Genomic DNA, 16,080 nt, shown 5'->3' with positions numbered 1-16,080 from the left:
TTCATTATCCGGGGTTTTGGCATGAAAACACGTCCGTCTCTTCCATTTCTTTTTCTGTGTTTCTTTCTCTGTCTTTCTCCCTCGATTTCCATGTTTCCTGCGTGTCCTTTGTCGCTCTTAGCAGCCTCTCCCTCTCCTCCTCTCTGTCCCTTTGCCTCTTTTTTTTTTTTTTGTTATTACACATTTCCACCCACACAAACACAGAAATACACACAGATTGATTGCAGTAGGCCTCGTTCTAACGCAATGACACTGACTTTGACAGTTGGTCAGAGACAGAGGAGTCTGACGAAGACATCAGGAGGTACACGTTACGCTTCTTCCCGTCTCATGCCTCCTGTTTCCGACGTGAAGTGACCCTCTGACCCCTCGTTCACCCTCTCCTCCTCCTCCTCCTCTTTGCTCTCATCTGACTTAACTTTCATTTTCATCTCTGCTGTGGCTCTCGTAGAAGAAAGTACTGTTTTATAGGAGTACCTCAGGCTGCTGTTGTTCGTGGACACACACATATATGGGCTTGAGCTGTTTTTATTAGTGTTGGTAGATTTATCAGTGTATCACATTAGTAGTGGGGACAGACAGGAATACAGTAATGTTACTTAAGACACCAAAAAAGGCCCATTGTATCAGCAGTTGAAGCGGAAGTGTAGGCTAAATTTTCAAATTTCAAAGCCACCAGACTCCTTTTGCAAAAACACAAATTTTACCCTGCAGAAGTTAGTGTCTTCGTGTTATTGTGTGACTTTTGTGTTTAAAGTCTCAGTTTATCAGTGTTGCAGTTCTGCAATGTTCTGATTTTAAAGAATACGAGAAAACATTTTTAGTCTTTACATAATTAAGTTTTATCGACAGATTCTACTGACACATACACTCTTCTCTGCGTCACCTTCTCATCCTGAAGCTACAGATTTAAACAGATCTTTCGGTATTTTGGTCAGTGAGACGCTCCACAGTTGGACCCTTTGATAAGTGTCTTGCTTATACAATCAAGAATATTAAAGCTGCTACAACGACCTTAACTTGATTTTCAAACAAGTAAAAACTTTGTTCCAGTGCTGCACCACCAGACTACAGACTCTCCATTCATCTTCAGCACGCAAAAAAATCACTTTTATCTGCTTCATAACCAGTTAAACACTTCTTGTACTATCCTGCTTCTGCAGCCGTTCTGCTACAGCAGCGTAATGTTAATATATAATATATAAGTGTGTGTGTGTGTGTGTGTGTTCAGGAACAGCTGCATCAGCCTTCAGAGTTTACTACCTTCTCTTCCTCCAGATGCTTTTCACCCATTGAGTTGATATTTTATTCATCTGACTCTGGTGTGGTTTGTGCTTTTAATGCTGGGAGTCGTTTGGCATCACAATGACAAACCCAAACATGCTTTATTATAGATACAGACACACAACACTCGCAGGTGTTTTATATTATAATACATACAGTATAATTATCCACTGTATCTCACTACAGACGTTGAGGAAAAATGTTTGAATATATTTGAGACAATACATTTGTAAATGTTTTATCTCAGTTTTACCCTTTTAATAACAAGTTGTGTTTAATGTTTCATATGTTGGTGACAGAGGATTAGATAAGGGATTAATCTGATTAGATTTGCATGATAAATATATGTGACTACCAAACTATTTTGTTGAAGATTTAACAGGTAGGTCCCTGATCAGACTCCCAGCAAAGTGCTTCAGTTGTTGTCGTCTTTGTGACGTTGAATATTTTTGTTGTGTTGACGTAGCTGGTGTTACTGTTCATTTTGCTGTTGTTGATGATTTGCGGCTCATTATTAACCCGATCCATCATCCATCTCTCTCTCTCTCTCTCTCTCTCTCTCTCATATCTGACCATGTATTTTTTATTTATTTTTTTTTTAATCTTGCGGTGGAGTTTGACATCTTCCAAAACATAATAATCCTCCCTCCGGTCTGACTTTTTTTTATGTTTGGGTGTCGCATCTATAAAGCTGGACAGAACAGGAGAACTGATCTGAAACTAACCTTACAACTAAGATATTTATAGTTTTGTCTTTGAACAAGTGATTTTATAACTGGATTATTGAAAATGCATCATATGAGTATTTTTTCTTGCATCTTTAGCTTGCTGACATCTCACTCTAATCTTTTTACCGCTTTTTAATACATATATATGTAGGAATTATTGGCCAAAAAGAGCGAAGGGGTCTTGCTCTTGTGTCGCCGTTGTAGAGAAATTAAAATAACTTCTTCTTTCACCTTAAAAATTAAACAATATTTCATAATTACTCAAAGGAGTCGATGGTAATGGTCATAAAAGTGACCGATGATAGACGATCAGTACTGCTGCTCTTTAAAGCTTTATGAACAACAGGGCTTGTAGTTCTCACCTATCCGTTTTTTTGCCTCTGTTTCCCATGATGCCACTCAGCAAGAACAGATACTCTGTGGCCTACGCTACCCAGAAGTCCTGGCTGCTCAACGCTACAGTGGAGGAAAACATCACCTTCGGCAGCCCCTTCAATAAACAGAGGTAAAAAACAATTACAGACGCTTTTATGTTCATTGGTGCAGTTATCTTCTGTATTTTTATGCATATTTTCAAGTTTCAGTTTAGAGTCAAATGAATGGTATCATTTAAAACAATACATAGTTTTTAAACTTGTTGGAGATGGTTTTACCCCTTTCAAAAATGATTTAATGTGCTTCATGGAAGATGGAAACTCTTTGGAAAAATTAGGAATAAGTCCTGACGTAGCGAACAGGGAGGCTAGGAACTCTTTGAATTATGTCACCTCGTTGTGCCAGTTCGATAAATCAACTGCTGATTGTCGCTTAACGGCAGCGGGTGGAAAATCTGTTAAACTTTTGATAAATCTGGAAGGAAACTTGGTGATTTTATCTTTCAGAAATCTAATTTAAGGAAACTAGTGTAGCTCATAGACTGAATCTGTGCCTGCGCTTACTGAATTGAAGTTTAGTTTGGTAGGAATCTTAGAGGACGCTGAGCTCTGTCCTGATCTTAAGTTCACCTGTGATGATGCAGACTTGTGTTTATGTTGTGTTTCTCAGGTACAAGGCTGTGATTGACGCCTGCTCTCTGCAGCCAGACATCGACCTGCTGCCTTTCGGAGACCAAACTGAAATTGGAGAACGGGTATACTCATTTTTCACGTTACATAATATGCAGTTATGATTATTTATCATAATCTACATCATTAGGTTGAATCAGTTAACTCGCTGTATGTTTAAAATCAAGGGCAGGGACATTTGTGATATGTTTGTTGGCGTTTTATGTGTTTTTGTTGCTGCACTGATGTCATTTCTCGTCACGTGTTGCTGTGATTCAGGGCATCAACCTGAGTGGAGGTCAGAGGCAGAGGATCTGTGTGGCCAGAGCTCTTTACCAGAACACCAACATCGTCTTCCTGGTGAGCTCTTAAGACAAAAGATTGAAAATTCAATATGTCCGTGCAGTAACAGGCTGAAAGGGAGGAAATCAGTTGCTACTCCACCCTTTCTTTACTGCAGGAGTTCCTACGCCTGCATTTCTTTATGATTAATTGTACAATACGACACGTAGTACACGTTGACCTCTGGGATGAGGAGGCGTCTGTTTCTTCCTCACGTCTCTCTCCAACGTGCCGTCATGTGTTTATCTTTCAGACGAGTTGCGTCATTTCCTGTTGCCACCGCAGACTTTTTACTTATCAAGCAGACGTTCCGTATTAAAAGCCATCAGTGGCATTCTTTCACACACTCATCACACTTTGTAATGTCTCATGTATGATGAGGAGGGAATCTTTTATTCGATTAACATTATTTCACTTCGAAGCTGGAGCTGCTGGGGCTTTTCATTATCTCATCTCAGGATTGATACGTGCGTCATTGTACACACTTATCACAAAATACATTAATTAATCATAACAAGAACTCCATTAGCGAACTATAGCATAAACTCTATAGCTCCGACCCGCCCAGCATTAATGCAACAGAAGACGTATGTGTTCATGAGTGTGTTCATCGGAACAAGTGACTGTAATCATTTAGAGGAAATGATGTCAGACTGAACTGTCTGATGTTTGATTCCTGCTGACCTTAAAAACACCTCGTATTATTAGTTTTTACAAAAATGTGTTAAATACTAGCGATATTTCCACACTGTGAAAAGATGTCCCTAACTGTTCTTGACTTTCCCCCCTAAACAGTTTATAGTTTGCACAAAACACAACTTAATAAAATACAGACGTAACAAGTAATGGAAGTCAATATGGACAATGAACAATATATATCACCTGAAGGATAACCTGCTGATTACTGTCAAGAATTCTCCTCATTGAATTTGGTCATATTCTTGGAATAACCAGTGGAAACAACAACAACAGCACATCTTTAAGACTTAAAGACAGCGCTCTGCTAGTAGCAGCATGGATTCTGCTCAGCTGCTCTGATGCCGGTTCCACTCTGTTTTTTACGTTGTTGTTGTTGTTTCTTAGCAGCGAGTGACACCAACGACACTCGGAACTACAATTTGAATGACGTTTCAAACCACCTCCCAATGTCCCATTTCATGTGTTTTTTTCCTAAATCAATCTGGAAATATTAAGAAAAGGATTTGCTGCACAGAGTAGATTGAGCTGGAAACAAAGTCAGGAAAGACAAAGACCATTTGTCCAATTTTCAAAATAAAACATCCTGTACTGACACTTGATCGCTTGTCACAAACCAACCTAAATGAAACTATATGCACAAGACTGTTTACCTGCAGTAGAAGCACAACAAATCAAGGAAAATGACAAAAACACAAAGTCAGAGCGATTCAAAGTGTCAAACCTTTCTCCGTCTTGTGTCTCGCAGGACGATCCCTTCTCGGCGCTGGACATCCACCTCAGCGATCACCTGATGCAGGAAGGAATCCTCAAGTTCCTGCAGGATGATAAACGGACTGTAGTCCTGGTCACACACAAACTGCAGTACCTCATACATGCAGACTGGGTAATAAACTGTGGAACATACAGTAGTTATAATCAATTCAGCTGTATTTATTCCAGCCAAGGCTCAGTTTCATCTGGAGATCTTTGTCTCGTCCAGATCATAGCGATGAAGGACGGCTCTGTTCTGAGAGAAGGAACTCTGAAGGACATTCAGACTCATGACGTTGAGCTTTACGATCACTGGAAGACGCTGATGAACAGACAAGACCAGGAGCTGGAGAAGGTAGACTGACGTGGTTTGACTCAATAACGGCGTCTCCAAATCTGTCTGCTGACTGACACAAACAGCCTGCCGTGTTTCTGTTGTAATCCTCCGTTGTCTCTATATGAAGGACATACAGCAGGACAGTCAAACGATGCTGGAGAGGAAAACACTGAGGAGAGCGTTCTACTCCAGAGAAGCAAAGAACCAAGTGGACGACGAGGACGAAGGTAACGATTCACCTGCTTTTAGAGTCGACTGTTTCGTGAACTGTTGTCACGTTTCCCGGTTTCGTATACAAAAGAGATTAAATGAGACACAACTGAGGTGATAAGATTTAACTTTTAGGGTGTAGAAAGACTTGTGTGGCAGGATTCACAGCTTTGATTTACTTGGTTTTTATCCCATCAGAGGAAGAAGAGGAGGAGGAAGATGACGACAACATGTCCACAATCACCAACAGAAGATCAAAGATCCCGTGGAGGGTAATTCATAAAAACAAAAACATCCTTTAAAAGATTACGAGCATCACAAATAATTTGTGGAACATAGATATCGAGTCTCCTTCACTTTTATCTCTCAGGTGTGCTGGTGTTACCTGTCCTCTGGTGGCTTCTTCATGGTCTTCTTGATGGTGTCCTCGAAACTTCTCAAGCACTCCGTCATCGTTGCCATCGACTACTGGTTGGCTATCTGGACCTCCTCCAAAACCAATCAGAGCATGGGAGCCGGAATGGACCCGTCTAACGGAACCAGGTCCGCTTACAGTGGGAACACCACGCAGCCTACAAATGCTACCAGCGAGGCCGAGGTAGGTAGAAGACGTGGTTATTACTTCCCCTGAAGAGTGGAAACACCGCTTGTTTTTTTCATGGTGTGTCTTTTTTTTTGTGTGTGACTCCAGGACGACTCGTACTACCTGCCAGTGTTCATCATCCTGTGTGCAGCTGGAATCACGTTGTGCCTCATCACCTCTCTCACCGTGGAGTTTCTGGGTCTCTCTGCAGCCACCAACCTTCATCACAACCTGCTCAACAAGATCATCCACGCTCCCATCAGGTACACAGACACAGTCTGTTGCTGTGTCTCAGTTCAGGGTCTGCATCCTCTGAAGGACCCGGCCTTTTGCGGTCTTCGAAGGCGAGTCCTTCAGAGAGACCTTGTTAACTGCGTCAGCTGTTGTTAAATGGGACAGTCTAGCCTTTGGAGCATTTCCTGGTTGCGTCACCAGATATTTTACCCTTCTGTCATGATTTCTGCCACCCAGGCCTGTGAAAGTGATGATCTACGCCACGCAGTGTCGCCATTTTCTCTCTTTCTTTCTTCTTTTTTGGCCCGCAAAGATATGTGAGGCCATAAAGGATAGTAGCGGCACATCCTCCAAAAACAGGGAAAAGAAGGAGCATCTGTAGGAGCCTTCAGATTGGGACAACCTTTGTGTGGTGTTGTGATGTAACTAACCTTCAGATGCTCCTCTGAAGGATACAGACCCTGAATTGAGACACAGCATCTAACTATAAGAGCCAAAACTTCATCTTTCTTTGCCGATTAAAATGGATGAAGATGCAGCAGGAGGACCTCATGATGCTCATCAAGACCTTTAAGATGTTGTGACTATCTGATGACGTAAAAAAATGTTGACATATTCTTGTTAGACTTGGCCTTAATAAAAGGAGACTTCACAAACACAAGTCTCCACGAAACACTTGTGAGTTTCCAGTAAGTGACGCGGCTTTCTGTCTCTGCGCCTGCTGCTTCTTCTGCTGCTCTTTCTTCTCTGGGTAACGTGACCTTTTAAATGTCAGAGCAGGAAGAAAAAAGTTGCAGTTACTGTTTAATGTGGTTATGTCGTCTCTCTTCAGGTTCTTCGACATCACTCCCTTGGGGCAGATCCTCAACAGATTCTCAGCCGACACCAACATCATAGACCAGGTCAGCAGACAACATGTTTTTTGACATACTACATATTTTTAGCGGCGTTTATCTGTAAACTAAAGAAGCACACTTTTACTGTTTCTCTCAGCATATTCCTCCAACGCTGGAGTCGCTGACGAGATCCACGTTGCTGTGTTTGTCAGCCATCGGGGTCATCTCCTCCATCACTCCAGCTTTTCTCATCGCCCTTGTTCCTCTGGCGGTGGCCTTCTACTTCATCCAGAAGTACTTCCGGGTGGCCTCCAAGTGAGTCCACAGTGTATTTGTTGAGAGGAGATTTGTGAATGTTGTTAGATCAAGTGAAAAGTATCTTCTCGCTATAAACGGTATAAACCAGAAACAGTGATGTAGGCTCGGGTTTGATTGAAAGACGAGCTGTTCTGCAGAAACAGATGTACAAACGGACCAAATCCTCAAAGCCAAAACAAGCCATATATCATCCAGAACTGCAGAAAACAAATTGTCCAGTCCACTTTCATGATGTAATTTAGTTATATTCTCCTGCCTCCACGTTTGAACCCCTCCATGCGGTCTATCATTCGCCCTGGGGATGACTTCTGTTTTCTTTTTCAGAGAGTCGGGACGCCGTTATCACTGAGAAAAGAACAGCACTGCGTTCTGTTTATTTACAAAGCACTTCTTGGCAAACTAAAAGATTATTTAATCCCTGTTTATTTTGAAAACGTTTGAATAATTAAAGAAAGATAAATAATTGTATGCCCCCCCCCAAGAGGTGGAACAATTTACAGAAAAGACCATTTCATAATAAACTGCGTATAAACTGATATACATGCTGTGAAAACTCTCTCAGGGACCTCCAGGACCTCGATGACTCCACACAGCTTCCTCTGCTCTGTCACTTCTCCGAGACAGCCGAAGGTCTCACCACGATAAGAGCGTTCAGGTACAGCACGCAAACAAACACCCACATGCTCGTCCTCGTCACTTTCCTTAGCTCGCTCAGCATCCTCACAATACGACAGTGCAAAGACATCCTTGTGGCCAAACCGCATGAAATAATTAGGTCCATTATTGGCAGGACTGGAGATTCATCCGGTCCAGCAGCAGCAGTCGTGTCACGATAGATAAACACTTTAATTATGGTGGCTGTTGTTGTAATAGCCGCTGCTGTAGAGTCAGCAGCTGTTGTATTGTTGTCAGTAGTTGTGGTTTCACTCTGCAGTGACAGAAGCTCCTGATGTAGTTAAAGTTATGTTAGTGGATCCAGCAGCAGCAGTTTTCTTCTTGTATTTCTGTCTTCACCCTCTTTCCCATCGTCGATATAATCCAACATTAAACAGCTCTCACGCTTTTTTTCTTCTGGCCTCCCTGAGGATTTCCTCACACACACACACACAAAAATATACAAACACACACACACAAACACACACAGAAACAGTGAATCTGGTGTTGAGACAGATTCTTGGCAATCACTGGATAGTTCCCATTATCATTACCCTCTGGTCTCCCTCCAAACCAAGTCTGGTTTCGATGGCAGTGATCAACTACTGAACACAGATGATCATAAAAGACTGTTTTATTCTTTTTATTTGAGTGTTTATTGACGTTTATTTCTTGTGTAGACCTTCTCTTGGTTGCCACAAAAACGTTTAATCTCAAACAAACTCAGCCACAGCGGTGCTTTCATGAAGAGGAGGGATGTGACGTGTATCTTACGTGTGCCGCGATGTTTGTTTTTTCAGGCATGAGGCTCGTTTCAAACAGAGAATGTTGGAGCTGACGGACACCAACAACACAGCGTACCTGTTTCTGTCTGCGGCCAACCGCTGGCTGGAGGTCCGAACGGTGAGGAACGATTTTACGAGGATTTTCTGACTCTCTGTGTTTGTCTTCAGTCCTCTTTTCAAAGTTAGATATTTGAATGATTATGTTCTGTGAGTAAACGTCTCTTCACGTCCTCCCTGTGCAGGACTACCTCGGAGCGGTGATCGTGCTGACGGCAGCAGGAGCCTCCATATGGAGCTTAGAATACGGTCTGCCCTCTGGAGGCCTGGTGGGCCTCGGCCTCACATACGCTCTCACTGTGAGTCTTCTCGTGGTCACTTGTTACGGCACATATTATTTTCTTAATGTTGGAAGTCAACTTGACACCTGTGCAGGTTTGTAGCACCCTGAGTGAGTGAGCTGACATTTTGAAATCTTTTAGTTACTGCACGAGGCTTTCAGGGAGGCTCCTGTAAACAAACCCCCACCAGGATTTCATCTTTTTTTTTCCCTGTGACAGATTTTATGGGGAATATTCACCTTTAAAGTATGTGAATGTACTTTTAAAAATCTACATACATGCTGCAAGGCGTGTACCACAAACCACTTCAGCTAAGTTTGAACTAGATGAACCCAGATCAGGATTAACTGCAGGGCATTTTAAAGCATGTCCACTTTTCACATTAAAGCCTGTTACATTCAGATATACATAACAACATAGAAGCTAGAGTCTCAGTTAGCATCAGGAATTGACTGCTGGTTGATTTTTAGGTAAAAAACTGTATATTTTGACACTTGATGGATAACTTGAGGTGACAAAACTCACAGAGATCCAAAGAAGAGGAGGTCATTCAGGGATACCCACCACAGAGTCCTGTGTGATTTATTTCTACCATAGTTTTCACTGTAGATATAAACATCATCCTAATCGTGGAAACATGATCCGATATCTGTGTGTGTGTGTGTGTGTGTGTGTCACCGTGTAGGTCACCAACTACCTGAACTGGGTTGTGAGGAACCTGGCCGACCTGGAGGTCCAGATGGCAGCTGTGAAGAAGGTCAACAGCTTCCTCACCACAGAGTCGGAGAACTACGAGGGATCTATGGGTAACTGAGTTCTTGTAATCAGCCTCGCACATGTAACCTTGAATCCTGACGACATCTCGGACAAACCCGATGCAGCTTTGCAGCAACTTGTGAATCTTACGCATCTCGCGACGACCCCGATAACCTCCACGAGAGGAGAAACCACATCTTTTGGACAAAATGTTTGGGAAGCGTCTCGTTGCTGCAATCCAGAATTTCCAAACCTCTTTTTTTTTTTCTAATGTGTCTGATGTAATCGCAGTAGCCTTCCATGAGTCATCACGCACGCACATTTAGACAAATCATTTCACAAACTACGCTCGCGCCACTTCTAAATGCGATTTAATATCCAAGTACAAAGCGTTGATGATTTATAGATCCGAACACGATGACCTGCTCTCAAGATAATGAAGGTCTGGTTGTAGTACGTGTGTGGGCAGCCGAGCATCTGTCGAGTCCAGAAGCAGTTTGGGTTTATTGGATGTGCTGTTGCTATGGTGAGACACAAATGCTGCTGGAATTTTTTCCTGGCAAGACAGATAACAAAAACATCGACACTTTTCATTGTTGCACCGTTTAATCAGGGTGCCGCAGAGATTACTAATATCCTACAGAACCGAATCTTTTCAAAACTTGAACAAAAAAGGGAAAAACACTTTGAGCAGGAGCGGCTATTCCTGGAAACAAAAACAATTCCTGAGCTTGAAGGATTGGATGGAAATAACAAAGAAGGTGAGAAGAAAAGAAGAGAGAAGAAAGGAAAAAGAGAGAATAGATGTTTCTTCCACATTCTGTTGAAATATTAGAAAAAGGAGGAAAGTTGAGTCGAGCATGATGTTTTCTTTCGGGGGTCATTTCTCTCATTGACTCTCCCTCTCAACCGTCGTCTCTTACAGTAAATGACCCATTAAACTATAAAGCAACCCCCCCCAAAAAAACTCCTGAGTGACAGAAAACAGAGAGATTCCTCCTCTCTGACATCATGGAAGCTTCCAGCGGACTGATAAACGTAGAAAAATCATTCAAAGTTAGGGAGGAACGAACTAAAAAGAAGCCCGCAGCCGAGCCACGAAACTCTCTTATCTTGTCAGTGTAATAATATGAATAATGTGGCACAGAAGCTCCACTGTTTCCACCTCCTGCAGCAGGGACTCTACTCAGCCCCAGATACAGCTGAATACTGTCCACAGTAGCGCTGGAGGGAGTTCCACTTGACGTTGGATGTCTCATTTTTAACGGGAAACCTGCAGAAATAACTGAGGACATTGAGTTCGAGAGTTTAACCAGGGGGGATCCAGATGAGATGAGATCCAGCTGCCTAATGGGAAGTGAAGGATCCCGAGTTAAAAATCTAAAAATGGTTTGACTGTTAAAGATTTGTTCAAGCATTCATGTTCCCCCACAGAGAAGACTGTAATATCATCGATGAGCCCCTTCATTTTTCATGTAGCGCCGTTCGTTGATGTATTAAAAGTAGTAAAAGAGTATTTAAAGCAGGAGTAGAGAACTTTTCAACCATTCCCTGAACTGCGAGCGCTAACCGGCCACTGTCCAAAGTGAAAAACAACAGTATGGATCCAGATTTGAGGTCCTGAACGTACTGAGAGGAAAACAACCGGTTTTGTTTACAAGTAGGTTTTGAAGTAGTCAATTCTCATCCGTTCACTCTTGTTTTACCTCAGTTTCTACCGCTCCGACTCTTAGCCTTCTTTGCCTCCTCCATCAGTGGGATTCATTAGAGTTTCCACAGTTATTCACGTTGTTCCACAGTTACCTGGGAGGACACCTTCCTGTTTTGGTTGAGCAATGGTAGGCAGGTTGAACAGCAAGGTGAAAGTGAGGCTTGGATGTTGTCATTTGTCTACAGCCATCACAACTTTAAATGTCAGTTTGGTGTCAGAGACAGATCTTTCACGGAAAAGATTGGAGTGCAGTTCCTTTCGTTTCCACGTGGATAAACAAACTGGATACTTTGAAATTTGCAATTTATGAATTTAGAACAGAGAGGAACTACAACATTCACTTGCATCCAGTCAGAACTAATCAGTCGAGTCAAATCCAATTAAAAATATATGTAAATAAAAGAATATCGGAAAAAATAAATCAGGCTCTAATATGTTGATAAAATCAGCATCGTGTGAAAGTGACGAGGCATCAAAGGTTTGAATAAAACTACAACAACATGTTTGTGTTGTCAGTGGAGAACCTGCAGCTCTGTATATCTGCCGTGTTATGACTTGCTCCATATGCTCTATATGCTGCTGTTTACACCAGACACGACTGTAACATAGACAGCTAGCGCGGCAGCGAGTGGTCTGTTCTGTGTTGCGGTCTTGTCTGGCCCAGTGTCTTTGAGGGTAAGTGGAATAAAAACCCTCCTGTGTTTCTGTCCCTGCAGACACCTCTCAGGTACCTGAGAACTGGCCTCAGGACGGTGAGATAAAGATCCAGGACCTGTGTGTGCGCTACGATCCCATGCTGAAGCCGGTGCTCAAACACGTGAACGCGTACATCGAACCAGGACAGAAGGTAATTAACACGACGATGTGAAGAGAGCACGAAACTGCAACGATCAGCGTGTGGTGGAGCGGTAGAGTCACACCTCAGAGAAAGGTTAAATGTTCTTTTATGTCTTATTTGTTGGGCCACAACTCTCCAATAAAACATCTGAAAATGATACACGATACATCTGATACTGATCCTGCTTGTTAGCTTTCATAATCACAACAAATGGGTGCAAATAGATTATAAATATACATGTAATAAATGGATTAAAATGCAGAGAAGTTGCATAAAGTCACCTACTGGACTTGTGGAAAATCCAACCCTGGTCCTTCACGGAGAAATCCACAGTAAAAGATTATTTTGATGTAAAAAAATATTGCAGATATTTCCCTCCAGAGTAAGTCGAGACAGAAACAGAACCAATAACTGCAGGATATTGATCATATATTGCAAGTATGTGCAGGTTAAAGCTGTTTCATTGTGTATGTTTGGTCTGAAGTGGCTTTAAATTGAAGGTCTTGAGAGTCTGAGATTGAATTAATTGAACTCCTTGCTCCTTTCTCTCATCTTTACATATATTTAATATCAAATTTAAAATGTAAATGAAAGGTTATGTCACTGCCGAATAACAACAACTTGCTTTAGAAACAAACGCATCCACAATCAGAAATAAACATCACTCAACAGTGTTTCAAAAGCATTTATCAAAAATCTTTCTCATCTCAGTCTCTCTCACTCAGGTCTCACATGTAATATTGTTGTAAAAATGCTTTCGATTAATTAAAACAGTGAGGAATGTCTAAAGCTAATGAGAAGACGGTGAGTTGTTGTGTAATTGTTGACTTTTCCTTTGAAGTCACGGCCGAGTGCCTCCAGAACCTGCGAGCTTAACACTTAGCGACCAAACTGCGACCACGCTCGGCACGTACCTGCCACGCTGTTGTCACGCAGGTGTCTCATGTCACACCGCCGTGTCACCGCGAAGCTCATTGGTTCTCTCTCGTCTCTCCCGCTAGGTGGGAATCTGCGGTCGCACGGGCAGCGGGAAGTCGTCTCTGTCCTTGGCCTTTTTCAACATGGTGGATATTTTTGAAGGTGGGTCTGTCTCCTGTCAGCGAGAGAGAGAGCGTTCACTTTGTTTTTCCACTTCTTTCATCTTTGTTTCGGCCTCTCTCGTTCGTCTCTGTCCTGCTGCCTCTCGGTGCTTCAGTGTGTTTATGTCTCATTAAAGAGAGTGATCCTGAACATAATCTCTCGTCTGTTTGGAGGATTTCCCCTCTCAGGTCCTGCTGCCTCGAGTCGCTCTTCACCCTGAGTTCTACTTTACCCCCCAAAACATCACAGCGCTGTTTCTCCTCAGCCTCTTTCCTCTGATCCGCCTGTCAGATGAAGAAGATGTGCTTAAAGATGAATTGTGTGCTTATAGCTTCCAGTCAATCACAATCAGATTTCTCAGCATGTCCACGAGTAACAGCGCTTTGTAGAAATACTGTTACGAGCTGATCCCCTTTTTGTTTTGTTGCATACGAGGATGAACAAATGCAGTTAAATCTGCAGCGCGACTGTTTGAAAAACTGCGTGATAATCACTGTTTTGAAGGAAAGTAAGCTAGTGAGTAGGCTGCGAGTCTGCGTGTTGGAAAAGCTAAAACACTTACAGTATATAGTTTGTTCGCTTTCATGGCATAGTTTCACTCTTTACTCTTTCACGCTTTATTACATTTTTAAACATCATATACTCGACTGTAAGAGCCTGTGTTGTGTCTGTTTCAGATATTGTACGCTCTGCACAGTCTGCTGTCAGATTGTGAGCAAAATAAAGAGCCGTAAACGTTACATAGCATCCGTCATTCCATCATTAGGCTGTGGTTTTACCGATCGTTCGCCGTACAAAATGAACAGTTAGCTACAGTCGTCTGGATAATATAACCGCCAAGTGGCTTTACCGTTAAATTTGACAACTCTAACATACTCTAATGTGTAACTTTTCTCAGTAGATGCATGTAGACTGAAGTAAGAAAGACTGTTAGCAAACAAGCGACGCACAATTTTAAGATGTTTTGTGAGTAGGATGAGGTGTTCATCGTGTTTGTCACGTCTGTTTTAGTTGAATGTAAACATTTTTGTTTTATGTTTCTCGTCAGTGAGCTGTACCGTCGTACGTACGTAGGTACAGAAAGGAAGATCGTTTGTGGGAAATGCGTTCATGTATTAATCGTAACGACTGGATGGGACAGAAATATTTAGAGTATTTGACTCGGACATCATAATGGATCCAACAACGCTTGTATTTTTTTTTTTTTATTCCAGCCCCTTTTAGCTTAATCACCTTCTTAGTTTACAGCTCCTCTCTGAAGTGGTCATCATAAACCTTTTCAGTTTGTAAACCGAGCTGTAAATCTGCTCGCTCCCCGCAGCTCGTTACGAACGCTTCCCATTCATCTGCTCGACTCGGAAAATGTTTAGTCTCACCTTTACATTAAGAGACATTAGACTGAAATGTTTGTCACGTCGCGGTCGACTCTGTGGTTCTGCTCAAGTGTTGCATTAGCTCGTTTCAACCTGTTCACATCACGTTTTCTTTTTCTTTTTAAATGATCCACATTCTTTAAACCAGACAAGCTCAAGTCCTCCAGAAGACGTCGTCCCTAAATGTCCGTCCTGCGGTCCAGCAGTGTGTATTTATGTTGTGGAAAATGTTTATTTAACCGTACCTCCCTGTGTTTCAGCTCGTCTTAAACACTCGCGCAGGTCGTCTTTTTTGTTCTTTGTGTGCGTTGTTTCACTTTTAAATTCCTCACAAGAGGACCTGGAGTAGACTCTTCAGTCCAGCTGCAGACGTGGCACATGTTCTCGCAGACGTTTTCATTTTTTGTTTTCAAGATGGCAGTCGCAAAAAAAAAAGTCTTAAACCCGTCTTTATTATTTACGACATTTTGAAAAAAAGCGGAGTCGTAATCGCCGAACTCTGTTTTTAGTCTGGGTGAAGATGACAGCTCCTAAACAGATTATTGAGACAAAGATGAGATTACACAGTCACTGTTTCCATACACACACACACACACACACACACACACACACACACACACACACACACAGCTGGGCAGACATTTCATTTAACAGTAAATTAAGAAGTGTGTCAGCTGCATTTCCTTATAAAGCAGTGAAATAAAAAACCAGAGCAGAGTCCCAGTGAAAACTTCTCCCGACTGGACCGAACAGAACATTCTTGATTTTATGACCCCCCCCAAAAATATCACATTGTGTTTAACAGAACAAACATATTTATGAATCAGAGAATACACATAAGAATTTTAAGGGCGAGTTTAAGATGATAATTCAGTATAAAAATAACAAATATAGGAGTATTTTTTCAACCCTGGAGAGACAAAACTGCCAAAATAAATCGATAAGTTATCACTTGACCTGGTCCAGTCGAGGCTTCAAGTGGCCCAAATCTACAGGGAAGATAAACATGTTTATTTGTCTTTTATTGATTATCTGCAGGGAAGATCGTCATCGATGGGATCGACATCTGTAAGCTTCCACTGCAGACACTCAGGTCGCGACTCTCCATCATCCTCCAGGATCCCGTGTTGTTCAGCGGATCGATAAGGTACGCAAACACATGATCAGACAGAGATTTAGGA

The 16,080-nt window shown here is 42.1% G+C and overlaps 1 protein-coding gene across 8 annotated transcripts in view; it reads left to right on the top strand.

Moving 5' to 3' along the window:
• The window catches only part of abcc9 (ATP-binding cassette, sub-family C (CFTR/MRP), member 9), a 44,871-nt gene that overhangs the window by 21,957 nt on the left and 6,834 nt on the right, over positions 1-16,080 (top strand). For 7 of the 8 annotated variants that reach the window (XR_005078951.1, XM_037121920.1, XM_037121923.1 and 4 more), the window contains 18 exons: positions 2,416-2,517; positions 3,057-3,141; positions 3,335-3,415; positions 4,842-4,979; positions 5,076-5,201; positions 5,311-5,410; positions 5,592-5,665; positions 5,764-5,991; positions 6,085-6,239; positions 7,043-7,112; positions 7,204-7,361; positions 7,927-8,019; positions 8,819-8,921; positions 9,046-9,159; positions 9,827-9,947; positions 12,325-12,455; positions 13,448-13,526; positions 15,938-16,046. Coding sequence is in view for 7 of the 8 variants with exons in the window: in XM_037121920.1 (XP_036977815.1) it covers positions 2,416-2,517; positions 3,057-3,141; positions 3,335-3,415; positions 4,842-4,979; positions 5,076-5,201; positions 5,311-5,410; positions 5,592-5,665; positions 5,764-5,991; positions 6,085-6,239; positions 7,043-7,112; positions 7,204-7,361; positions 7,927-8,019; positions 8,819-8,921; positions 9,046-9,159; positions 9,827-9,947; positions 12,325-12,455; positions 13,448-13,526; positions 15,938-16,046 (2,067 nt within the window). In the remaining variant the exon portion in view is untranslated. Of the gene's footprint in view, positions 1-265; positions 305-2,415; positions 2,518-3,056; positions 3,142-3,334; positions 3,416-4,841; positions 4,980-5,075; positions 5,202-5,310; positions 5,411-5,591; positions 5,666-5,763; positions 5,992-6,084; positions 6,240-7,042; positions 7,113-7,203; positions 7,362-7,926; positions 8,020-8,818; positions 8,922-9,045; positions 9,160-9,826; positions 9,948-12,324; positions 12,456-13,447; positions 13,527-15,937; positions 16,047-16,080 lie in introns of all 8 variants that reach the window. The other variant, XM_037121926.1, reaches the window with a different exon arrangement.

This window comes from Acanthopagrus latus, chromosome 14 (genome assembly GCF_904848185.1).
Source record: "Acanthopagrus latus isolate v.2019 chromosome 14, fAcaLat1.1, whole genome shotgun sequence".
Lineage (NCBI taxonomy): Eukaryota > Metazoa > Chordata > Actinopteri > Spariformes > Sparidae > Acanthopagrus > Acanthopagrus latus.
This window is presented reverse-complemented; position numbering and strand designations above follow the sequence as displayed.